General features: G+C 41.3%; 1 protein-coding gene across 1 annotated transcript in view; it reads left to right on the forward strand.

Annotated features, from left to right (window-relative positions):
- UNC79 (unc-79 homolog, NALCN channel complex subunit) overlaps positions 1–26,733 on the forward strand; it is a 203,516-nt gene that overhangs the window by 133,468 nt on the left and 43,315 nt on the right. The window contains 9 exon segments of the mRNA XM_034643061.1: positions 2,235–2,342; positions 5,656–5,772; positions 8,439–8,522; positions 11,764–11,866; positions 13,901–14,041; positions 17,063–17,101; positions 22,794–22,906; positions 22,995–23,080; positions 24,209–24,382. Coding sequence (XP_034498952.1) covers positions 2,235–2,342; positions 5,656–5,772; positions 8,439–8,522; positions 11,764–11,866; positions 13,901–14,041; positions 17,063–17,101; positions 22,794–22,906; positions 22,995–23,080; positions 24,209–24,382 — 965 coding nt within the window.

Below are 26,733 nucleotides of genomic sequence, written 5' to 3' on the forward strand. Positions count from 1 at the left end.
TTACTCTCCTAACATTACAATTTTACTTTTATGTATGTTATTGTCTGTCTCTCCGCACTAAAATGAAAGTTCCCAAAGGCAACGGTTCTTACCTAGTTTGTTCACTGATTGTATCCCAAGTGCCTGGTAGAGTTTTGGCAAATGTTTGATGAATGAATGGTTAAGGCATTTTCTGCACATCACTATAAACACTGAATAAAAATAGTTTAAGCTGGGGCGCCTGGGTGGCACAGCGGTTAAGCGTCTGCCTTCGGCTCAGGGCGTGATCCCGGCGTTCTGGGATCGAGCCCCACATCAGGCTCCTCTGCTATGAGCCTGCTTCTTCCTCTCCCACTCCCCCTGCTTGTGTTCCCTCTCTCGCTGGCTGTCTCTCTCTCTGTCAAATAAATAAATAAAATCTTTAAAAAAAATAGTTTAAGCTTAGTGTATAGGTCTATTCCAGTGTTTGTCATCTTAAGCTGTATACAAATGGAAGGTTTCATAAAAGGATTTAGGACTGAGCAAAAATTGTCTGGTTTATGGAATCTTTGTACAATAATGGTTATAACCAGTTACCTTATAGTCATGACATTTCTTTGAAATTACAGATACAGCAAAGATTTTAATAAGCAAAGCAAAACTCTAAAAGTCTCAATGATCTTTCAGAGAATTCTCAAAAATGAGCTTTAAGCTTTTTCATCCTACATTATTGGTGGGAGTATGATGCCCTAGGAACAGCATGCAGGAAACAGGCAGATGGGGGTGAAGAGAGGTGACTTGTGCATGTTTTTACTTACTTATTTAATCTTAATTTTAAAAAGTTTTTTTTTTGACTATGCATGTTTTGAACTAGAAGTTTGGGGAGAATACCTAAGAGAAAAGTAAGAGCCTAACCTCTGATATCTTAGTGACTAAGGTAATTTAAAACAGGTTGTCATTTTGTGCTTACTCAAGAGGGTTCAGGAAACAGTTCTACTTTTTTTTTTTCATCAAGAAATGATTAATCTGGCAACCGTATCTATTCAGAAAGACCTCTGAGAATCAAAACTGGATGTTCCCGCATCAATGCTCGAAAACTTTCCTCTCAGCCTCTCACCTAAGATCGATTTTACTTTTGTGTCTGACAAGTGTAGTGGTCATCCAAGGATAGAACAGCATCTGCGGACTTCAGTTGTATGTATGTGTGAATGTTTGGTGACTTGCTCTGTGACAAGAAAAAGTTGACGACATGAAAGAATGAGACAGAGTCATCGTGAAGCTTGAGAACTTGAAGCCATTTAGGGAGGCGTCCCCAAATTATAGCATGGGACATTCGTGAATGCTTGTAGGGTAACTCCAGGCTGCTCACTCTGTTCAGTATATAGTGTTGCTTAAGATGGCAAGGAGATTTGTAAAGAATTTGGGGGGGGGTTGCTATGATAAACCATTAAACTTCTCAAAAGTTTTAAAGGATAATCTTTACCTAGAATAGCTTGGGACAGCTTGTTTCCCATTACTGATAGATTCATAAGACAGTAGTGTATGCAGAAAATATTTCCTCTTAGATACATCTGCCAAATAGAAGGAGGAAATGAGACAGTCTGTTTCTTGCTCACCTAATAAAATAGAAAATCTGAATTCATAGTATTTATTCCAAATTAGATACAGTCCCTGCTCTTAAATTCCTTATGCTTAAGGTTCTACACAAGTCCATAGACAATTACGTCATAGTGTGTTAAGTTTGGGAAAGGTTAACGACAGAGTGTCCTGGGATTACATAAGAGGATCACACGACCCATTTTCTCGTTTGTATTTTTTCGGGGGATGGGGTTCCTTGAAGACCTTCTGGAGGAGGAACTGTCTGTATAATTGAGATGTAATTAATGAGTACCAAATTGCCAGAAAGAGGTGGAGTGGTGGAATGATGTAGGTGGAATGAACTATAAGCGTCTTTAGGTAATAGGTGAAAAGAAATTCAGCTCTGGAAAGGTGAAGTGACCTGCTCGAGGCTGGGCAGTGGGGGCGTGTTGAGCTTTAGTTTTGTGACTGTGCTTTTGTTAATCTCTGAGAGGCAGAGTCACAGAGGCAGAGTGTAACGGAAGCATTTCTGCATGGAATTTGGAAACCAGCGTGTACATAATTCCATTAAAGTAATTGGGAGGGCCAGACCATATAGAATGATTTGAATGGGTGTGTTAGGCAAGAAGGAAAAGATATGGAGATTCATTCATTGCTTGTAATCAATGTCCTGAGCTGTAAATACTATTTGTTTGTAGATCCTTCTACTAAAGGACTTTCAACTTTGGAAATGCCACGAGAATCCTCATCTGCCCCCACTTTAGAAGCAGGTGTGCCAGAAACAAGCAGCCATTCCTCAATATCAAGTAAGATTTCCTTTGGTGATCATTTTACCTGTACATTGATTTTGGAACAATATCTGCTGCATTGTTTTCAATGTTCACGCTCCCGGCGTTGGTGTTTTTTCTTTATACACGTTGTGTTAGCTTCCTAGGGGGACACTCGGCAGTAAGATCTCAGAGATTCTGAGGCATAGGCTCAGTTTTGTCAACATCTCGAGTGTTTGATAAATCAGTACCATCACTGATTGGCCAAGAATCCCAATCTGTGAAGGAATTATCACTGAATTTCATAATTCAAGAAAGGAAGAATTGTCGATGACTAGCCTAAACATAAGGCATGGAACTAGTTTTGGGGCAAGTGAAAAGCATTGTTCGTGACAGAATTTTACACTGAACCCCTTTGTTTCTTTGGAATCACTTCCGTCAGTGACAAAATTTTATCTAGGTTATCATGAAATAAATGTAACAACTAGATTGTGATCCCAGAGTCATGATTGGATCTAGCCCTTTTGGATCTGAAAATAAAAATGGCATGAAATGCTACAGGATCTGTAGGGAGCAACTGTTTTGAAACTGCCTTCCGTGGTTGGGTCCTAGATGTTGTCCTCGAGGAGCGTGAGTTCCGTTGAGGTGAAGGTAAGGGTGTCCCCTGCCTCGGTGGAAGGAGTTGAGAGACTTTAGCTTGGGAGGTTCCCAGCAGTATCAGGATACGGAGGCGCAGCTCCTGCAAGCCCTTGTCCCACGTGCTGGTCTCTTTTGTGCTCCGTGTAGACGCTGCCTGAGGAGCTAGTTAATTTTCATTTGACCATCTTTTGAAATAAGGGTGATCCCGAAAACCAGATAAAGATCTTAACTCAAATGCTGGACTGGTAGTATGGAACAACATCGTCATCTTCATGATTCATTCATTCATGCATTCATTCATTCAGCAACTATTTATTAAGTGTCTGCTGGGTGCCGGGCACTGTGCTTGCCACTGGGGATCCAAAGTGAATAAGTAAGAGACACCCCCGGTTCGAGGAGTTCATAGTCATAATAGTTAATAGTAGTTCCCATTTATTTGACACTTACCACGTGCTGGGCACTGTGCCAAATGGTTACACACATGGTTATTTTACTCAATCCTGACATCGGCCCTGCATGGCAAATATTACTGACCCCATTTTATAGACTAGGAAACAGAGGTCAGAGAGGCTAAATGACTTGCCTAAAGTCAGGTAGCTACTAAGTGATAGAGACAGGGATTGATGCCAGGTCTGTTTGATTGGCAAATCTGTGCTCTTTTTTTGGTATCACACACTGCCTTAGAATAACTCAAATTCACTTACAATAGAGATTATAGAAATTATAAGAAAGCATTTTCAAGCGACAGTTACTTGCCCTTTTGGTAGCAAAGAAGAACAGCTAGTTCTGGATTTAATTGTTCTTTTATCATAAAAAATCTCTTTGATAACGTGATAGAACGCCCGTTGTTAAGCCCACATACTAGAATCACGAAAGTGTATTTTCTCCTCCTAATTTACGTGAATCATCCAAAAAAAAGGAAGATAGTGAATTCTAATCAGAATTCCAACTTGGGTATAATTGGAGATAGGGTGACTAAGTCAGCTTGACTTCAGTGCTAGTTAAATGTGTCATAAAATAAGCGTATCCAATGTCTCATGACTCTAGCAAGTCAGCAGAGTGCATCATTAGATTTCCACCTTTCTCCTCCTCTCCATTAAAAACATGTATTGCATGGCCGTTGGTGGTGTGTTCTTGGAGGCATCATGCCAGGCACCTCACACACTGAGCTGAACGTTAAAGGTTTTTTACTCTCAGGGAATTCTGCTGTCTTTACACACAACTGAGAATCAGAGAAATTATGAAATCACTAGAGGTTTTAAATCCTCCTTTGAACATGCTCATTTTTAAATCGGTTAAGTCTTCTACAAGATTTCTGCTTTTGCATTTGACCTGAAGTTTGCACATTTCAAGTGAGTCATAACACTGTAAATTTCACCAGTCAACAGGAATCGGAGATTTTCCATGTTGGTTGGCATAGTCATTATTGTGAATTTAATCGACATGGACTCCAAGACATAAGAATTCCCATCACACCCCTCTCTTTGGATCAGTTTGCTAGCTGATCATTTTGTAGCTAACCATGCCACGACTGCCATGAATCAAACAGCATGCTAATTACATTAAAATGTTATAATTGATTTCACATCTCGCCAAGTTGCGGTCTTGGTACAGTGATTGTGAAACCTATGTATAACATTTAAGGCTTTCCAGGGGCCATACAATCATCCCAGTTTCTACCATCCCCTCGTAGAGCATATATTTCAGGGCTTCAGTTTCTGAAATTGTCCTCCTAAGAGAGTGAATAACCACACGCTCTCCAGCGTCCAGGAGTTTGGGATCATGTAGAAAAGGCACCTCAGCGATTCTCTGCTTTTCTCACTGGGCTGGGGGCAGGGACTGATGGGAGCCCTGGCGGAGGAATACGAGGGTAGGAGGCAGGTTGCTTTTTTTACTCAACAGTCTACTGGCAGGAGTGGTTTTTTAAAAAATTTTTTAATTGTTTTTCTGGTTTGGAAATGCTCTTAACTTGACATTCATTGGTGGGATATTTGTCAATGCTTGATTGCAGGATAAAAATGTTACCACTACTCTCTAAAACAAAGATTTGTACTAGAACACACTTGTGGAAGGCGATTCAATTCACATTTCCCAAACAGTAGGCAGAGGCTCCTACAGAGATTAAAATTGTATTGACTTTGGAGTGAACATGTTTTGGTTCTATGACCACCTCGTTTGCTAGTTGGTCCCCAAGTAACATAGTATCATTTGCTTCAGTTTCTCTCTCAAAAATTTGGGGTCGATATGTGTCATTTTACTCCAAAATATATATGCACACACACACACACACACACACACACACACACACAGGGACCTCATGGGGATATAATGGAGCCTGAAACTATGTATGCACAAGCTCCATTAAAAAAAGTTAAGCTATAAATTCAAAGTAGTATTATCTGCCTTAAATCCTTTTTGGAACAAGGTAGAGTATATAAATAAAAAAGTAATCATATTGTTGTAACTGGAGTAGATATTTACAGGGTACAGAAAAATGCTCATAGGCACTCTTTTCATTCTTTACTGAGGGAAGAAAGGTACCCAGAACAGCAATGTGCCTTAGTTTTTCCCTTGGACGGGAGCATACAATTTACTGAGCAATTACAAATAGCCAATGAAGGTTCAATTAAGATTCTATATGGATTTGTAGAGCCTTTGTGTGCAGTGGAAATTTATTCCCCCTAGTAATCATGTCCTAATTTCCTCCATATAGCTCAGTATAGGCAGATGAAAAGGGGATCCTTGGGAGCTCTGACAATGAGCCAGTTAATGAAGCGACAGCTGGAACATCAGTCTAGCGCCCCCCATAACATCAGCAACTGGGACACTGGTGGGTCAAGCTTTTTCTTCTTGTTTTACCTCTCAGATTAGCTAAATGCCACTTTCTTTGTGTCCCCTTTGCTCTCGTGTGAATGAAGGATTAGATTTTCTCTTGTGTTCTGTGGTTCAAGTAATTTTTTTTTTTAAAACCCAAGGTAATGAATAAGTCTATTTAAACTTCCCAAGTGTTCTAGAGCCACCTGTTTGTCCATTTAGGCTGGTCCAATTCTTTTTCCTCTAAGACCCAGATTCCAGATACTAGGTTATCTATCTGGGAGTTAAGTGATGTCAATGCATAAAGGAGGGAATGGAACTCCCTCCTTTCATGTTGCCAATTAAAAAACAGAACAAACAAAAACACCAGATTATCAGTAGTCTTTGTTTTGTAAAGTACCCCCCAAATCAGGGCATATTAATAGTAATACTAATTAATAGTAATACTATTAATAATAGTAATAGTAATAGTATTAATAGTAATACTAATAATAACAAATGTAGCTTAGTGACATCATGATCTGCTGGTAGGTTTGGGAATATGAGCTCTGTGCTTTAGTTAGCAGGGTCACCAGCTTGCCCTGCACACCCCCATGCTCATATGGTGGAACCGCATCTAACCTCAATTTTAAAGTAAGAATCGATCACCACGACATGTCTTATTTTAAACCTGATCACGCTGCATTTCTGAACTTTGTTCCCACGTTCTGCACACGTACTCCTTTCCAAGCCGGTAGTACTGCCACAGTCCTGCTTTTTGGAGTGCCTGCCTTTCGTGTTTGTTTGTTTGTTTGTTTTTTCTTTTGTAATTAAATGGGTCATTTGAGTTACAAGATTACATATGCGGAAGGACTTTGCAACATGCATACACTATGAAAATGTCACAGCTTGCTACTGTGACAGGCTCTGGGGGCCAACACTTGCATCAGACAATTTCAGTATCTTGGTTAGTACTTTCTGGCCATAGTTACGTGAGATTGTTATTTGAAATATCCTTCCTTATGACCAGGAATTATTATGTCCACAAAACCAAAATATCGACAGACTTATTTTTTCAAAACCATAATATTGACATACATTTTATCTTATCTCCCCCACCCCCATCCATTGTTTTCCCAAAAAGGAGAGCTAGATAATTAAGTCCCTCACAAAAATACCCAGTCCTACATTTGACAGATAGTTTCAACTCTCTGGCCTTTGTAAGGGTTCTTAACGTTTTAAAGGTTTCATGTTTTGTCTTCCGTTTGGCTATAAGCGGTAGTGAATAACGTAATGGCCAAAAGCCAACAGGCAAGAGAGTCAAGGAGAAAGATAGGATAACCAGCCTCAACAGCCCACTGGGTCTGGGTGGAGTCATTTGGTCCACACCAAAGAGGACTGGCTCTGTTTCTCTCTTTACTGAGGAAGCTACGTGAGGAACTGAGAATGGGAGCCTTTGTTTGGTTAGTTCTCTGGTAATTACATGCCCACGTTTTGTTAGGTTGACCTGGGGTTCCGAAGATTATTTTACCATGCTTCTATTTTCTGTAGCAAGTCGCTCAGCCTAAGCTAACCATTTCAGATTCGGACTACGATGGCAACCTAGTTTGATTGACTCAGTAGAGTTATAAAAAGACAGCTATATCGCAGTGTCCAATTCAGATTTTAATCTAAAAACGGAGTCTACGTGGTGCCAAATAACCCATTTAACTGAATTTTTCACATTCAACCAAACTTCAGTCTCGTTCATGTCACTCTGGTTTCTCACTTAATACTTGCCATTTACATGCTGTCTGAATTTCTTTCGCCTGTTTTCCTGGGCTTGTTTCCCATTCTCCGAGTTGGTTCTCTAGTCACCAAGTCCTACTAGGGCTTCATCTCAGTACTCTTGTTTTGATTAGTGCCACGAAAAGTTCTCCCCAAATCTAAGACCGCGGGAGAGTCGATGAATACATGGGTCAGTGTGAGGTGGCTTGCCACTTCATAGCACATATGTCGATTCAGTGACTCACTGGTCTCCAAAGGGACAAATCTAATCATGTCGACACTGCCAGAAGCCGTCTAAAACATGGGTTATGATTGATTCACCTCAGCATGCACCTGCTTGCTCACCGAATATCTGCCTCTTCTCCATCCATGCTCATCTGATGGCTGCTTCCTCGTCTCATCTTTCATAGGAAACAAATGTTCCAGAAGCCCCACTCCTCCGTGTCTTCCCCTGTCCCTCACCCCTGTTCCTCAGCCCTCAGCGAGATACCTGCCATTTCCTTGCTACCAGTTCCACATGTTTTCTGTATGACCTTTCTGGCCATTGCCCCAAACGATAGCTTATGTATTTACTGATTTGCATAAAACGTTTATTTCATGGCTGTGACATTAGCCTTCCAGTTTTTTTCATTTCATACCAAGAGATAATGGTATTTGAGCTTTTTCGGTGGGGAGGTAGAGAATCCAGACTTTTTTTTGGACAGTTTTAGACGCTCTCCTGCTTTTAATTGCATTGCATATACCTGAATTGCAGGTTTGTAGTGAAACCCCAGACAACCCTACCCGAAAATCTAGGATGTTTCCTATACATATTAATAATCAACAATAACAATGACCCAAAAAAATGGCCCCACAAGGTTATTGGTTAAATTCTTTGTACTGTTACCTGTGCTAAATTGACTGCATTGAAGACTGAAATGCTCTGTTTATCCACAGAACAGATACAGCCCGGGAAACGCCAGTGCAACGTGCCAATGTGCCTAAACCCTGACCTGGAGGGACAGCCGTTGAGAATGAGAGGTTAGTTGAGTCGTGGAATCTCAGACTGTATGAGCTGAGAGACACTGTGTATGTCAGTCATCTGGTCACCCAGCGGGTGCTGAGATCTCTTCTTTAGCAGCTCCATAAAGTGGATCCAACCTCTGCTCAAACACCTCCAGGGACTGGGAACGCACGACATCTCCTCTTTGAACCTTATCGACAGAAATTTCTTCTTATCGTGACTTTCCGTTTGGGGCCACCTAAAATGAGTCTAGTCTGTCACATAATTTTTTAGACGTTTGAAAATAGCCAGGCATCGCTTACTCCCTCAGTCTTCTCTAGACCACATGTCCCTGGGTCCTTTGATATTCCTCTCAATACATATCCACCCGTCCATATTATTGTATATCTTCTCAAAACATGGTCCAGCTTCTCTGTGTTCATTCTAGAATGTTGAAATCATGGATGAATAGCTTCTTTGAAATCTGAAATCTGAAATTGCGCAGAATAGCCTTGTGGCATTATGCTGCCCATTGGAGTAAGCTGAGAATAAACCTGTGCCAAGATCATCAGAATATAGATTTTCAAGATTCATTTCCTGGCTAGTTAATCATTACTTTTCTTCTTTTTTAATGCAGAAAGCAGCTTAATCTATGATTTGTAAAAACAACAAGAACAACAAAACCCCCAGAAAACAAGAAACGAACTATGACCGCTTCTCTTAGCTATTTCCCTCGATCAAGTAGACTTATTTAGGGTCATATCACTCTTCTGATTTTCCTTAGGAATGAGGGGACATTTTTCTTCAGCTTTTGCTAATGTTTATTGGGCAGTGAGCAGCAGTTTTAACCCCTGTAGATGATAAGACTCTTCTCACTTATGGGCCTAGGAGAAAGCTTTTATGAACAGAAGCCAAGGGTCAAACAATGCTGGTGCTTATCCACGATCCAGTGACTAAGTTAGTAGCCGCAGAAATGGAATACGGTAAAGGGAACAAAGATAGAGAGACAAAGTCTCATTCACAGGAAACTGAAGAAGTCCACTGATGCAACTAAGGGACTGATGGGCACTTGCATCTTTTGAACAAACCAAAACCTTTACAATGCCTCCTATCTCTAAGATTCTCGAAGCGGCTTTGGTCAAAATCTCCAGCTTTGGAGTTGGACTTTGGGGGAGGTCTCCTCTTTATTCAAGCTTCTAAGAACCTTCTATTTCTGTTCCTGGTTCCATACAGAGTACACTTGGGGTAGTGTTGCCATCAGAAGTATTGCCTACAGCTGGGGGATGATAGGACTGCCTTTAATGTTGCAGACTTTGTTGTAACTCGGCTAGAACAAAAGGTGGCTGAGGTCCGTAGCTTCCTTTTGCATTTCCCACCTTCTTTGTCTATGTTAGTCTACTCCCAAATGATTAGCCCTATTCAGAAATCCAGTGATTTAGCCAATGTTGCCATGGGGGAGCCAGCACCCAATAACTTTTATAGATGATTGCCATAAATCTTGCATGACATGTTTTGTGTTGTCATGTGAATAAACAACTTCACGGCGCTATTATTGTCCAAAACACCTGTTTCTTGGCATTTGTAGTGGGTAATTATTGGCTTGAAACCACCCAAATGACTTTGATTCCTTCCCTTTTCTTGATTGAATTGTGAATTCTATTTAATAGTAATGGGTATAGTCTTCTTTAAGACTTTACTCAAGAATTTTTTTTTCCTTTTAGTGTCTTGTTTCTAGTAAGACTGTATATATATCACCATCTTATGGGCTGACTTTTTCCACTTTTAGCACAAGACATTTTGGCATCTGGTAGACATGGTCTGTCAATGTTCAAGAAATGTGGAATATTAGATTTAAACTTTCTGTTTTTTGGTTGCTTAAAGCACCTACATGCTGTTTACCTTAGTGCTTAATAATTAATCATGTCTCCTTTTATCTTGTCCCAGTTCTTGCCTTTTCTATTATTAATCAAAGTGTAGTTATGTTTGTAATAAATAGTGTTGCTTCTACTGAAAGCACCATCTTGATGAAACAATTGGAGATCCTTGTTAGTGATATACTGGGGTACAGGTGGGAAAGACTGTTACTCAGAGATAGCTGGTAAATATTGCAGTAAAATTTAGATACCCATTTGGGATCTTCGGAAGTGACATAAGATATTTTTAGATACTCTCCTTTGCTGTTTGAGTCTGCAGGTCTCCTGCTTCTCATAAACACACTTTGTAGCCTTTAATCAGTCAAGGGAATATACAGTCCGGCAGCATCTTGAGTCTTTAAAGGCTTCAATACCATTTTTTTCTCCCACACATTGAAACACATTGCCCACTTTGCTAGGTTTCTAAAATTTTCATGTTACTTCTTTTAAAAACCGGTTCTCTGAATCATATCTTTCTCCTATTTAAGGAAAGATCATACAATTTTGTTTTGTTTTCCAGCACTCAATTTCCAGTTCCTTGATGAGAAACAGACTCTTTAACGGACCACTGAGGTTTTCTGCCTTCTTTCCTGACTCTACCTGGCACGGGTGGTTTTCTTAGTAGAGAGCAATCACCTGGTTCTCTGAATTTACTCATTGCCAGAGCATGTCACCAAGATTCCTGCCTTAGATTTCTCTGAAGGCATCAAAACCCGAAGTTTTAAACTCTGTGATGTTGATTGGCTAAAGTCACTGGATGATTCCTTCAACACACTTGATTTTTCATAAATATTTCAGTTTGAAAAATGAAGTCTTTGGCTTTGGGGCTTATGATATTAATTTCCAAGGTAAAAAGCTATTCTGATATTTCTTAGCTCAAACCCCTCCCCTTGCTTAAATGTGTAGAGTTCTGGGATCTTATTCCCTTCTCAAATTAGCCGCATTTTAGGGTTTGTAGGCATTGGTGACTTTAAAAACAGAGGTTCGTAAGGGCAGCTTGCATGTATGCCTAGCAAATAAGGATTGTAAACTCAAGGGTGCACTTTGAATAGATTTCCCCCTTTTTCTGTTTTTGTCTTCATCCCCTGTTGGCACACTGAACTCTTTTCCAATTTTTTTCGAAGTCAAGAAGCAAAGAGAGAGATAGGAGTCTAGCTCTTAGAAATCATATAAGCAGAAACAAATCACAGTCTTTCTTGAATTCATTTTACCCTTGAGGGGTTTTCACCATGCCGTTGAGCTGATCCCATCACATCTCAGGAGTGTGATCTTGGGAATCCTCCCAAGTATGAGAGAAGGATGGGGCTTTTCCTGGCCCGCAGAAACAGACCTTTATTCACCAGGTGTCTCCTTGCTGCTTACCCAGGCGCCACTAAATCCAGCCTGCTGTCCGCACCCAGCATCGTCAGTATGTTTGTGCCAGCCCCCGAAGAATTCACTGACGAGCAGCCGACGGTGATGACAGACAAGTAAGCTCACACTGTTCTTTTCTTCCCCAGATTTACGGAATTTAAGCATTTGCTCACTGTGGTTGGGAGAAAGGATCAGAGGAGGCATGTTATGCTTTAAATCATAATTTGTTCGTCAAGAGGCCGTCGCCCTCAGTGCGGGTGGGCATTTGTTGTTTTGGAAACGTTGGATCATTGGATGGCCACCTTTGGTTTATGCCAGGCACGGAACTTTCTCAGTTTGGACAAATTCAAATCATAGCCACTTACTGATTATTAGAAGCTTCAAATCGTGAGGATGGGACTAAGTATGAGACTTGATTCCGATTCCCATCCTGCGGGCAGGATCCTTTCCCTGAGTCTCAAACTGTTTATGTCACCTCATGGTTTGTCAGCCTTCCATATCCCCAGAGTTCTTGCAGGATAAAGTCCAAATGCCTTTGCTTATGACAAAAGGCCCTTGAGATCGTGAAGGTATGGCCTTGCCGCTCCTCACCAGGAGCTCTTGCCCCAGCCCCCTCACCTTCCCCAGAGCATGCCTGATGTGTTCTCTCTTCTGTGATTTCATAGGTGCCCTTTTCTCTGTACTTTCTCTACGTGGCGAACTCCTAGTCATGCTTCAGAACCCAACTGAGGGCAGAGTTTCCCTGACCACACACAAGGCAGAATTAGTCATGCCATTCTCCAAGCTTCCATAGTGTTCACTACCTCTTTCTGTTCTACCACTTACCACATTGTATTTTAATGGTGTCATTGTTTGTACATACAGGTGCTTCCATAGACTGTGAGTTCCTTAGGGACCGGGACCCTTTCTTCTGTCTTTTATACCCTAAGCTCCCTATACATTGCCCGGCACACAAGTGCTTGTGTACTGAGTATGATGAAGAATAAGACTTGCAGGCTTTCAAGTCTGGAGAGGTCCCTTTGGGCCAGGAGACTTCCTGGTGACACAGTGGGGAGGCTTGTGATAAAGGGAGACGAGTATGAGGCACGAGGGGCTGGTCATTCCTGAAGAAGCGAAGGAGCCCGCCTTGGAGAGCTGCGGTGGAATGTCCACACAGGGAGCCCCTAGCTGTGTGTGGAGGGCTCTTCTAGCTCCTCCTTTGGTACAATGTCCCCATTTTGTGTCCTCCTCCAAGTCCCAGTCTTTGTGTGCACTCCTTTTCTCTTCTTTTTTAGTTAAAGATGTGAATCCTACATTTTTTAAAACTCAGTTTGTCAGGAATTTCATATATAGAGTTTGTATTTATTTAGGAAGTTTCCAGATGAAAAGTTCTCAATAGTGATCTTAGCTCTAGTTTACTCGCTATTCCCAGTAGACTTTCCCTTCGCTTTATAAAGCTGTCCAGCTGTGGCTGAATAGAAGGTCTGTGGCTTTGGTTGAGATGAATTAAATTGAACCTATGTTAGCTACTATCGAGAGCAGTAAGTTGGAAGTTGCTTAGGGGCAGGTGTCACTGTGTCTTAAACTATTACTCTCAGTAGGTGTGGTGAGTTTGTAAGACTGATTTGAGTAAGTGGTAGAGCAGAGACTGTGATCCAGACTCCTCAGGCTTTCTAGAATGTTCTCTTGGCTTAACTACCCCATCTCTCACCCACAAATAGGACATTGTTCAATCCGGGAGCATAGGAAAGCTTCCATTTGTGTCTAGGCATTTTTTCATGTTTAATTTCAACAAATGAAAAAAAAAATATCTAGTTACTATCCTAGCAATAATTTTACATGCATAAAATCCCTCAACCAGAAGCTTCAAACTGTTAGTCCTACTGGTGCTCGCCGTAAAAGGGACCAATAATTCATGTACATAGAGGCCAGGCAGTTGTGAGCTGAATGTTTTTAGTGATTTTAAGAACCTTCCTGATCCCTGCCATGTGTGCTGTTTCTGTATCTAGGTTGAGGGTGGCATTGGAGTCCATTATGTATCGCGAGAATGGGGCCACTGACCTCCTTTTGGGGACTTTTCCAAGACTCCTGAGAAATGGCTTTATATACTTTGTTATATCTTGAAACCATTGCTGGCTTTTGTGGACAGAATTCCTCTGTTTTCTTCGCAGATGCCATGACTGTGGGGCCATTCTTGAAGAATATGATGAGGAAACCCTTGGGCTGGCCATCGTGGTCCTCTCCACATTCATTCACTTAAGCCCAGACCTGGCAGCCCCGCTGTTGCTGGATATAATGCAGTCTGTGGGAAGGTGAATCTTGCTTCAGTTCTGTTTGGGATGAAGGAGGCTTATTCCCTCTCTACCTTGACATAAAAACTATCAGTTCAAAAGTAAAACATTCAGTAATCTTATAGATGTTAGATATTTGTGGGATCAACTCAGACTAATTTTAAAAATGGAATGGACCAAACTCCAGATTGAATTCCCCAGCTGTGTCGGGTCATGGGTCACCATCTCACAGGGTCAGAATGAAGCTAAGGGACACTGCACTAAGCAAACTCTACTATTTGTTGCTCTTAATTACTACTTGGGCCAATGTGTGGGGCAGTACTCAGAACTGTGCACAGGTCATACAGTTTACAAGTTTCAGATGTTATTTTTAGCTATTATTATTGATAAGATTTAGATATTATATCTCTTTGCTTATCTTAAGATGGGCTCTGTAGGCATCTTGCAGTCTTGAGGCATTGTCCTGGGAGGGGAAGATGGAGTATAGTTTTACACTTCTGACTCAGAAAAGGGAAGGATGCATATATTTTGGAGACAGGGCTTTCAGCTGGAATAAGGGGAGATTAAACTTAGCCACTCTGAGAATGTTCATGTTAAGAAAACTCCTTTTAGTGGATAGGACATTAGATAGAAGGTGATGTATTTCATGGGTATATGTAAAGTTCAAATTCAGCAACAAATTATAGTCCTGGCATGCACAATTTATAGGAGAGGACTGGATGAAATTCCACATGAATGTACTACGTTTCCTGTCTGTGTTAGCACAGAGCCTGGGGCTTTAGGCTGTGGGCTTTAGACCGAGCTCTTACTCTGCAGTCCTTGTGGCTTAGCTGTTGAATAGCTCAGCGGCTCAGTATGGAATAACTGAGGAGCCATAGAAGATACGACATGATTGAGACCTGTAATGAGTAATGTGAGTGGTCAGTGCTATAGAAGTTCAGGATGGAAACAGTTTCTTGGAGAAGATCTCTATGGAGGAGGTAGGGAAAAAAACCAGAATTCTGCAAATTCCTGGTATTTGAGGGAGGGAAAGAGAATGAATTGTAATCGAGCTAAAAGTTGATTTTTTTTTTTTAAAGATTTTATTTATTTATTTGACAGAGATAGAGACAGCCAGCGAGAGGGAACACAAGCAGGGGGAGTGGGAGAGGAAGAAGCAGGCTCATAGCAGAGGAGCCTGATGTGGGGCTCGATCCCATAACGCCGGGATCACGCCCTGAGCCGAAGGCAGACGCTTAACTGCTGTGCCACCCAGGCGCCCCTGATTTTTTTTTTTAAGAAGAAATACTGATTTCCAAATAAAGTCAAACGGAAAAGCATTAAAAACCCATCAACTCTTAGCCCCCTTACCCCACACTTTTCAGTATTGTCCTTAGGAGTGTATATCCTTAGAGAGTCCACCTCTAATACCTAGAAATAGCCAGTGTGCAGTGATGAACAATGGGTGATGGAGAATTAAGAAAAGATGAAATATTTTATTTAAGTCCTTGATTTTAACCTAATCATAGCAATCATGGAATAAGTGGACCAGCTTGTGGAATTGAAAGTTTTTATTAATGCAAGGCCACAATTCTTACCATCAATACTTTTCAGATTTAGGACAGATAGAATTATTGTTCTGATCTGTTATCATCTCCTTGAAAGAGCTGATCTAAGTTGTAGCTGATATATAGAGGAGTTTTATTTTGTTTTTGTTTAACGTAAGCGAGAATGAACTGTGCTCAGCATTGCCAGTTGTTAGGATGAAAATATGTTGGCTTTGAAGGTAACTAAAGGCAAAACAGTAGCAGATACATTTTTACCTGCTTACATATACTATATTTAAATCTCTCCTGCCTTTGGCTAGACTGGCAAGAGATGGGGTGGGGGGTGTTAGTGTGTGTGGGGGTGCATTCAAAGTGGCTGCCACAGCCCTTAGCAACGTAAGCCTGATCACCAAACCTACCAGGAAATGGATTCAGCAGTCACCTGATTCGGGGCTCCCTTGCATGCCTCAGTTCCAGATGAGGTAATGTGGATTTATGAACACTTAGTTTATTTATGTTAGTCCCACAGGAACTATTTCCAGGGTGTTCTAAGCATATGTAAGCTCAGCATTTAGCACCCAAGCCTTTCTGTGATTTTGCAGTTTGCTCTCTACTTCGATCCCTCTTAAAATTTACCCACCCCTTTCTGTAGATAGAGCCATCAAGATTGCATTTGCTGCACCCTTAACGACTGTTTATTTCATTTGCCAATGCACATTGATTCATTGTAGCGTCATTAGGCAAAGCAGCTGGGAATGGTGTCTCGTGTTAGCGGTTGCTGGACCCTCCGTTCCTCTCCAAATGCATTCTTGGCTGGGCACACTTTTGTGGTCTTAAGTAAATGAACTTGAGCGTTCCCCTTATTTGTTTCGCCAATATCTTATTGATCAAGACATGTTCTTCCAAACCCACCAATTTAGCAGGGTTAGACATCCTCTTTCTTACTATACATATAGCATATTTCCATGTGTATGAACCATATAATTATTAAAGATTACATGTTATATATTGATTACTTAATACATTTCTCTTCTCAATATGTCATCTCAATTTGTTGACAGATTAGTTGACAAATACCCGTATTTCCTATTCTGCTGTCTTACAGAGGCTTTTGCAGTTTGTGGTTGTTTCTGAGGTGGAATACAAAGAAATGAATTTTGAGTGGACTTCGTATGTAAAGAGGCGGACTGGGTGAAATGCCGTTCTGCTCTCTGTCTAGCCCAGCTGCAGCGGCCAGTTCATAGGTTGGCCGGGGGGTATATTAAACAAGCTTAACTGTGTGTGTGTCTCTGTGGAAGCATCTGATTTCATGTAGAAAGTAGACCTCTGGAACTGGGCTCGGTTGAATCCCAGAGACTGATCACCGAGTGGGCCCTCTGTCCATAATCAGGGGGATTGTCAGTGGTTTTCCTTGTCTCCCCCTCGGAACTGGGGCTGCAAGGGGTCCTACCGCAGAACTCATGCATTTCTTCGTGAAAACTTAAGATATTCATACAACTCTGTTTACTTTTCCTAGATTGGCATCCAGCACGACTTTCTCTAACCAAGCAGAAAGGTAAGGTCCTAACGTGGGCGCAAATCTTTCTTTTTGTTCCCTGTGCATGTTCATCCTGTTTCCAGAACACCAGAGTGTGTACCGTGGAAGGGGTGTTGTTAGGTTCAGTTGCAGCGCCAGAGAACATTCGATGATTTTCTGTTCATTCATTCATTCATGCATGCAGTCACTCATTTTTAAAAATTTTTTATTTTTTCATGCATTCACTTGTTTTAGTCAACAAATACTTACTTTAGGCCCACTCTGTAGCAGGCACTGTGCTAGGTACTTAGGTTTCGATTGGGGGCAAAAGTGACATGATTTCTGCCCTTATGGGGCCTACAGTCTATCTGGGAGGCCAACATGAAGAAAATATTTGCACAAATTTATCATTGTAAACAATGCTTAATGCGACGAATGCAATGTATGGGGAGACTGTATAACATTCATTTTATTTAACAAGTATTTTTGGAGTGAGCACCAGGGACTGAGGATGCTAATGAACAAAACAGCAAGTCCAGGCTCTCCTGGACCTTATATTCCAGTTGAGGAGGCAGACAATAAGCAAGTTAACAAACAAGAAAACCGATAAGTCCTTTAATATCATTCAGTGCTAAACGCTGTGCAAAATAATCAGGGAAGTCCAGCAGATACAGAACAGCCGGAGGTGGTATTTTGAATGTAATAATGGTCAAGGACAGCCTCTCTGAGGAAGTGGTATTTGAACAAAACCTGAAAAAGGGGGCGAGTGATCCATGTGGCAATTTATAGAAAGAACGTTCTAGGCAGAGGAAACAGCAAATGCAAAGGTGTAAGTCAGGAGAGTGCCAGGATATTTGGGGAATAAGACTAAGGCAGGCTGGGGCAGAAGGAGTGGGGAAAAGGGTAGGAGAGGAGTGGACAAGGTGAGGGTGAGGTAGGCCAGGTAGGGCCCAGGAGGTCATTGTAAGGAGTTGGGCTTTTACCGAGGGAAGCAGGGAGTGAGGAGCGACATGACTTCACTTGTGTTTTGAAAAGATCCATCAGCTTCTATGTTGAAAATAGGTCATGCAGGAAAGCAGGTCAGGGGCGGAAGCAGGGAAGCCAGCATGGGACCGTTTCAGTGGCAGGTGCAAATTAATAAAACTTGGTTTAAGGGAGTGAGAAGTGATCCCATTAAGGATATATTCAGGAAATATTGTTAAAACCGAGCCAACAGAATTTGCACATAGGTTGGATGTTGGGTGTGAGAGAAAGACGGAAGGCAAGAATGACTCCCAGGTTTTGTTCTGAACAGGTGGGTGGGTGGCTGTGCCATTTACTGAGATGGACAAGCCCGGATGAGAGCCGGCAGATCTGGTGTAGTCTGGGTAGTGGGAGCAAGGGGCAAGGACAGAAGGGCTTCCCTTAAGAAGCGATGTTTACACTAAGATCTGAAAGAAATGAGTTGGGTTTAACTCTGCAGATAGCTCTGGAAGAAAGCATATGCCCAGGTCTTGAAATGGTAAAGAACAGATTGTGTAGGAGGAGTGACCAAAAGGCCAGCGTGACTAGAGCACAGAGACGTGAGGTGGGTTTGCCAGATGATACAGGGCCAAAAACCATATTAAATCTTTCGGGCTTTCTAGCAGCCGTGGGGAGCTGCTGAAGGATTTTTAAGTGGCAAGGGGCGTGTGTAACATGTAGAAAGGTTACTCCTGCTGCAGTGGGGAGAAAGGACCAGAGGAGCCCAGGAATGGGTACTACTGGGTGGGACGTTGGGCACATTTCTCTCTCTGCTTTAGTTTTCTCATTTATAAAAGAGGGATACTGTGTATAGCCTTCTTGTGCCACAGGGGTACTTCTGTGAGGTCCAAGGGATTAGGTGTCTGTGGCAGCATAATTGTAGCACCTCCTGCAAACATAAGGTGGCGCTGTTGTCACTGCACTCCTGTAACTTCTGGTTTTAGGGATATTTGTTCCTTTTTTAAAATGCTCATTTAGTTATAGAAATTTTTTAAAACATTTTTGCCTAACATTTTATTATAAAAGATTAAATATACTGCAAAGTTGGAAGCACCTTATAGTGAAAACTTACATACCTGTCACCTAGATTCTACAATAAACATTTTACGTGCTTTATCACATAGCCAACCATCTGTCCATCCTTCTGCCTCTCCGTCAATCCATTTTAGTTTTCGTTGCATTTCAAAGTAAATTTCAGATATTAGCATACTTCGTGTATTTCTTGGCAAAGTTATCATTCACTAAAGTTTGATTTTAAGGCTTTTTTCTTTTGATGCATAATTTCCATATTAGAGACTACACATATCTTACGTGTACATGCACTGATTTTTGACAGATGTGTACCCCTGCACGACCTAAACCCCTGTCAAGATATAGAACATTATCATCACCCCCAGAAAGTTCCCTCGTGCAACTTCCCAGGCTCCAGCCACATAGGCAAATACTAGGCTGATTTTTTCTTTCTTACCATGGAGATTGATATAAATGGAATGATACTGTATGTGCTTCTTGGTGTCTGACCTCTTTTACTAAGCATGATGTTTTTGAAATTCATGCAAGTTGTTGCATGTTATCAACAGTTTGTTTCCTTTTTTCGAGCTGAGTACTATCCCATAGTTTGTTTATTTATTCTCCTGTTGAGGGACATTTGCATTGTTTCTAATTTGGGGCTATTACAGATAAAGCTGTTACGACCATTCTTGTACAAGTCCATTTGTAAGCCAGTGTTTTTATTTCTCTTACATAAACAGCAAGGGATGGAATTGTGGCATTACAGGATAGATGCATGTTTGATATTGTAAGGCAGTATCAGAACTTCTCTTTAAAGTGGTTGTGCCATTCGGCATTCCACCAATAATGTATGAGACTTCGGTTGTTCCACGTCCTTGCCAAAATTTGGTGGTGTTGGTCTCTAATTTTAACCATTCTGGTGGGTATCTCATGATAGTTTAAATTTGCATTTCCCTGGTGACTAATGCTGTTGAGGGTTTTTTCACATGCTCTTTAAGACCCTCTGTAAATCTTCTTTTGTGAAGTGTCTGTTCAAATCTTTTGCACATTTTTAACTGGGTTGAATTGCAGGACTTCTTTATATAGCCTGAATACCAGTCCTTTATTAAATATATCCTGGGAATATTTTTACCCAGTCTACGGCTTACCTGTTCCTCTTATTAATATATATTTTGATGAGATATTTTTAGTTTAGATGAAATCTAATGTTTAACAAGTGTTTTTAGAAGATTTATTTTTTTGAGAGAGAGAGAGAGAGAGAGAGGGTGCACATGAGCAGGGAAGAGGGGCAAGGAAGAGCAGAGGGAGAGGGAGAAGCAGGCGCCCCGCTGAGCAGGGAACCTGATGCGGGACTTGATCCCAGGACCCTGGGATCATGACCTGGGCCGAAGGCAGACGCTTAACCGACTGAGCCACCCAGGCACCCCATAATGTTTTAAAATTGTAAACAATTTATTACTATTTCTTCCTACTGTCATTCCCCATCCTTGAATCAAGAAGATATTCTCCAGTGTCTTCCTCTAAAAGCTTATTTATATTTAGCATTTATATGATCCATTTCAAATTAATTTTTATGTATGGTGTGTTGAAGTTCCTTTTTTCCCATGTGGAAACCTAGTTATTTCAGCACCATTAAGAAAAAAATGACTTTCCCTTTCCCCACTGGATCACTTTGTTGTCTGTTAAAATCAAGTACTGGTATTAGGGTTGACCTCTTTCCAGGCTCTCTATCCTGTTCCATCGATCAATATGTTGATCCTTAAGCTGGCACCACCCTATCTTGATTACTGTAGCTGTATAATAAATCTTGAAGTCTGCGAGTGTGACTCTTCCAACTTTGTTCATTTTTTCCAAGAAGATTGATTTGGATATTCCAGATTTACCAAATTTCCATATACATTTTAGAATAAGCTTCTCAGTTTGAGGGGGAAAAGCCTGTTTGGATTGTATGGAGACAATAAATCAATTTGGAGATAACTGACAGCTTAAAAATACTGACTCTTTCAATTCATGAATATGGTATATATTCTCATTTCATTCCTTTTGTTTGTTTGTTCATTTCTCTCAGCAGTGTTTTGTGTTTTTTAGTGTAGAGGTCTTGCACATCTTTTGTTAAATTTATTCCCAGGAATTTTGGATGTTTTAAAGTTAATAATGTAAATGGAATTTTTAAAAATTTCATTTTCTAATTTTCTGCTGCTGATATATAAATACGCAATTGAATTTCTATATTAACATTGTAATAAACTGGGTTCACTTACTAGTGGTAGTAGTGACTTTTAAAGATTTCTTGGACTCTAAAACACATTTGTATGTTAAAAAAATCATTTCTGTAAATAATGACAGTTTCCCTTCTCTCTGATTTTTATGCCTTTTATTTTTTTTATTGTCATATTGCAATGACTAGGACCTCCAGTACAATAATAAAGATGTTAGTGAGACTCCTTGCCTTGTTCCTGCTTTTACAGAAAAGTCTTTAATATCTCACCATTAATTACATTTGCTGTAGGTGTTCATAGATTCTCTTTACTGGATTGAGTATGTTTTCTTTTGTTTCTGGTTTGCTGAGAGTTTTATATGAATGGATGTTAAATTTGTCAGCTGTGTTTTCTGTATCTATTGAAATAACTGTATGGTTTTTCCCTTAATTATTTAATATATTGAATTCCATTGATGGGATTTTGAATATTAAGTCCTTCTTACGTTCTTGGGATAAACTTTATTCGGTCACAGACCACCATCCTTTTTATCTGTAGTTGGATTCAGTGTTCATGAGGACTGCAGGTTTGTCTTGTTTTTGTTTTCATTTCTTTTTTATTCCCTCTTGCTTTGGTTTTGATTTGTTGTTTGTAATGACTATCTGATGTTAGTTTTAGGGCTATGCTAGTCTCATAAAATAAGATGGGAAGGGTCCCCTCCTTCCCTAATTTTTGTAAGAGTTTGTGTGAGTTTGGTGTCATTGCTGCATGAAGAGTGTTTTTGACCTACAAGTTTGAATCAGCATTTCAGGGTAGACATAACATGATCAAACGGTTTAGGTAAGAGGGACTTCTTACCACTTACCTGTTAGGGCTCTTTGATTTCTACTTTCTTTCTCTGTTAATTCACCCCCTAATCACCTCCAGGAATGTCCTTCCTGCTACATTGGTCTCAGAGGGCATAACAATCTCTTGGCTCCCCTTTTGACGGCCAGAGAGCAGTCCTGCGGAACTGCACAGATCAAAGCCCTCTGCTTTCTACAAGTGTTCAAGGTGCTCCAAGGAAAATTCTCCTGTCTCCCAATAGCTATGAACACCTCCCTCTCTGCGTTTCCCCTCAGATCAGCTCTTTCTTAGCTAATGACACCGTCTAGGAAGATCTTGCTGATAATCTCATCCTGGGTTTCGTCCTGACTCTGCCATGTTCTGGACTTGGAGACTTTGTAGGTCACCTTTTCTGTCTGGGCCTCAGAAGCCTCATCTGTACTTCGGGGTGGCTGGAATTCATTAGTCTGGGACCATTCCGATACGCCCTGGTTCTCTCTTTCTAGAAACTTACTGTTAACAGGGACTCCGTGTAACTACAATATTTCATCTCACTGATGAAAATGACAGGGAGATCTTCCATAAGAGGACTGATGTGTCAGTGCCTGAACTCTAAATAAGGCGTTCAGAAATACCTAAACTTCACGCTGGGCGATCCGTGAGTCCTTGTCTTTTCTCTCCCTGTGCAACCGCAGCATGATGGTTCCCGGCAACGCCGCGGGGGTGGCCAAGCAGTTCCTGCGCTGCATCTTCCATCAGCTGGCCCCCAACGGCATCTTCCCGCAGCTGTTCCAGAGCACTATCAAAGGTAATTCCTCCACGGGGAATCCAGCCACCACAAACGTGCCTCGTCGCTGAAACCCAAACACTACTAAATCTGGTTGTTGACTTTCCAGATGGGACTTTTTTACGGACCTTGGCCACGTCTCTGATGGACTTCAATGAACTGAGCTCTATTGCTGCTCTCAGTCAGCTCTTGGAGGTACGTTTGCTCTGAGGACACCTCTAAGCCCTGCCCCTCCCGAAATCGCGGCTGAGGAATTAATTCAGTCATTTAATTTAAACATTAAATTTAAGTTAAATACAGGGGCGCCTGGGTGGCACAGCGGTTAAGCGTCTGCCTTCGGCTCAGGGCGTGATCCCGCGTTATGGGTTCGAGCCCCACATCAGGCTCCTCTGCTATGAGCCTGCTTCTTTCTCTCCCACTCCCCCTGCTTGTGTTCCCTCTCTCCCTAGCTGTCTCTATCTCTGTCAAATAAATAAATAAAATCTTTTAAAAAAATAAATTTAAGTTAAATACAAACGTCAAATTCATCTTAAAAAATTTGAATGTTTAAAGTGAATTAAAAATAAAAATTGCCAATGTATGGAAGCGCGTCGGTCGGACATTGCTGTTTTGCGTGAATTTACTATTTATTTAAAGCTTCTGGACACCCCCAACTTAGGGGTGGAGAGGCAACTGTTAAGCACGTTCACCTCCACTGAACCTTCAGACTTTCAGAAGGTGCGGTGGGTAGAGCACCGCGCACTGTATCGCGAGACTTGGATTCAAGACTCAGCTTCCCTGCTTATTCATTGTATCGTGAGGTTTGGATTCAAGTCCTGCATCTTTGCTCAATCGCGAGACTTGAACTCAATTCTCGGCTTCATTGCTTATTGGTTGTATCACAGAGCTTGGGTTCTGGTGTTCGGTCCTTAATAGCTCTCTCAGTCAGCTTGGAGGGTTGGCAGGTGGCCCTAGAGACTTTCCTGGTTCTGCAGTCATTATGTTCAGGCTTTGGCCAGCGGAGTTTCCAGTGAGCATCATTCATTGTGTTTTCTTAGCACCTAACCACGCTAACTGCAGAACCTTAAAAGATGTTTCTTACTTCTTGCCCCCGTTTCACCTTCTCTCACCGAATTAAAGGTCACAATTTTTCCCAAGTTTTTCTGAATTTGTTGATTCTTCTCTGTACGCCTCATCCCCATTGCAGTGACTAGCCTATGCAGTAGGCACACAGCACCTGTTTAAGCCGTGAATATGTGATTTTTAAAACTGATCTGCGACAAATAGCTGTCTGAATCCCCACGTTGTTTCAGCAGTTGATTGCCTATGCTTTTGTGTTTTTAGGGTCTAAATAACAAAAAGAATTTACCAGCAGGGGGTGCTATGATACGCTGTTTGGAAAACATTGCTACCTTCATGGAAGCTTTGCCCATGGATTCTCCTAGCAGCCTCTGGACCACAATCAGCAACCAGTTTCAGACATTTTTTGCCAAGCTGCCTTGTGTTCTGCCCCTGAAGGTAAGCTGAGTCCAGGATTTCGTTTTCAATTACGATCTTATGGTTTGCCAGCCATCTGCTTAGAGAGATTTAATGTTTCGTAAAGGGCTGTACGGAATCTCTGTTAGGCACCAAGTGCAGAGTACTATGTAGGTGGTGCTCTCCAAATGTTACAAACTTACAGCAGTATGCAGTAGGCATTTTGACATAGTGATTTCATGTTTCCAGTTGATTTTTAAAAATTAGATATTAAGTAGATTACGTAGAAATTTTTCTCAAGAAATGTTTAAGTAAATAAATACATAGTTTTGTCAAAACGGAGACTAGACATACAATGTAAAGCTAAGTTTCAGAGAACTATCTAAAGGGAAGCGATTGTTTATGTGTTTGTGAATAAGGTACTTGCAAGACCAAGATGATATTATATTTCTGTTTGGCTGCTTTACCATCACCACCGCACCCCCTCCCTGTAGCCACCATACCATCCTCCAAGAATACACACAAATTACCTACCTGGGAATCTGGTCACCTAAGGAACATTTTTAACATGAGCCAATTAAATGCAGTAGCAGAACTCTATACTGTAAGAGCGGGAAGAGACCTATAAGACCATCCTTTTCCAATGCCCCCCATTTTCCAGATGGCGGGCTGCATATTCAGAGAGGTGATGGCAGTGTGAGGATTAGAACTCAAGTCTCCTGACTCCCGGTCCAGTATCCTTTCCACTAACAGACTGCTACAGTCCTTCTAAAGCAGGGGTGAATTGAAGGCATTCCGTCTCGTAGTAAGCAGAAAGGAGGTGGCTAGTAGTGGCCATTTCTATGTCTCTGAACCTCATTTGCTCCACAATTTTTTTGTGCTTTTTAAGATCGCAGAAATACTCAACTCACAATAAGATCAATCACTTGTTGATCTGATGAGTGAAGTTACATGTTGGCAGCACCGTTTCTGAAATGAATATTACATGTATGAAGGATGTTTTATAAAGACGAACCATCCCTGATAATGCCCTTTTTCAAATTAGCAGATTTGGAATATATGACCCCAAAATAAGGTCTGTAAGGATAATTCAGGGACCCTTAGCTTGGTGTGTGCTGTTTTCTTGGAGTTTAAAGTTCCCACAAGAAGGGGGAATTCTGAGGTCTTTACCATCGCTCACATCCCATGATCCCGTCCGTTCGAAGATCTGGAGTCGCTGAATAAATCTAGAGAGGTTTAGCGCTGTAACTGGAAACCATGTATGCGGATAGATACTGTCCATGTACCTGTAGGAAATCAAGTGATGCATTTAACATGGCCCCATAGAACGTCCCTAGGACCAAGAGCCATGGGGGGCTATTCATTTCTTGATGCCACACACTTGAAGAGAAGGGGTGGGTCAGGCATGGCAAATTCAAATGCCCCTAAGTGGATGCTAAAAGCAAAATAACTTGATCAATGGCCAGTTGGAACTCTTGCCACCTGCAAACAACCGGTAAGCCGAATTTGTGACGATCTGCCCTGCCCGTTGGGACCCTGACTGCAAGGTTAATGAGTGGAGTGATTTAAGATAATACAGACAACCTAGACCCTTGAGAAATGGGGAGTGCCAGTCCCGTCTAATGAGTCCAGCTACTACGGTACACCGGCCAGTTGTCGTGTGGGAATGCAGGCCCACTATTGTTAGTCTTCCCATGCTTTTGAAGATGGTATTTCCTGATTTTTAAAACACTGCGGACCTGAGAAACAGCCAGTCTTTGGCCCCAGTTTTAAAGTAATGTAAATGTCACATGAACTCCGGTGGGTATTGAGCAGATTAAATAGACCAATGGTTTGCTTAGAAGGTACCTGAAAAATGCTTTCAGAATTTATGTAAAAACTTGCCCTGCTAGATCAGATCTGGGCACTGCCTCTGATCATCTTCTGCTTTGTTTTTAATATCTGGGGGAAATATTAAGCCGTTGAAAAACCTTCTGTAGTTTTTTCTCATCAGTTTAGAGAAGTGGCTGTCAGACTTCAGGGTGGATCAGTGTTCCTGCAGGACTTGCTAAAAACAGATTCCTGGGCCCGATTCTGAGAGATTCTTAGAATTTCAGGGGTTACACTTGGAGAACCACTGGTTTAATTTGTTATCTTCAAAAGTTAGTATGTTACACAGCTGCAGGGATTGAACTATAACCTACTATTGTGATATATTTACAATGTTAAATAATATTGCTTATTTTTATTGTAACATCCCCCCCACACACACACCTGTAAACTCAATTTAAGAAGTGCATTTGATGTGAAATCTTGCCAAAATACAACTCTAACAGATTTGGGAGGCATCATTTTTTTCTTGTAGAAATTTTACTGCTCTTTCTCAGGTTTTTGTCATTTTTTTAGTAGCAGAG

The sequence above is a fragment of the Ailuropoda melanoleuca genome, chromosome 14 (assembly GCF_002007445.2).
Source record: "Ailuropoda melanoleuca isolate Jingjing chromosome 14, ASM200744v2, whole genome shotgun sequence".
Taxonomy (NCBI): domain Eukaryota; kingdom Metazoa; phylum Chordata; class Mammalia; order Carnivora; family Ursidae; genus Ailuropoda; species Ailuropoda melanoleuca.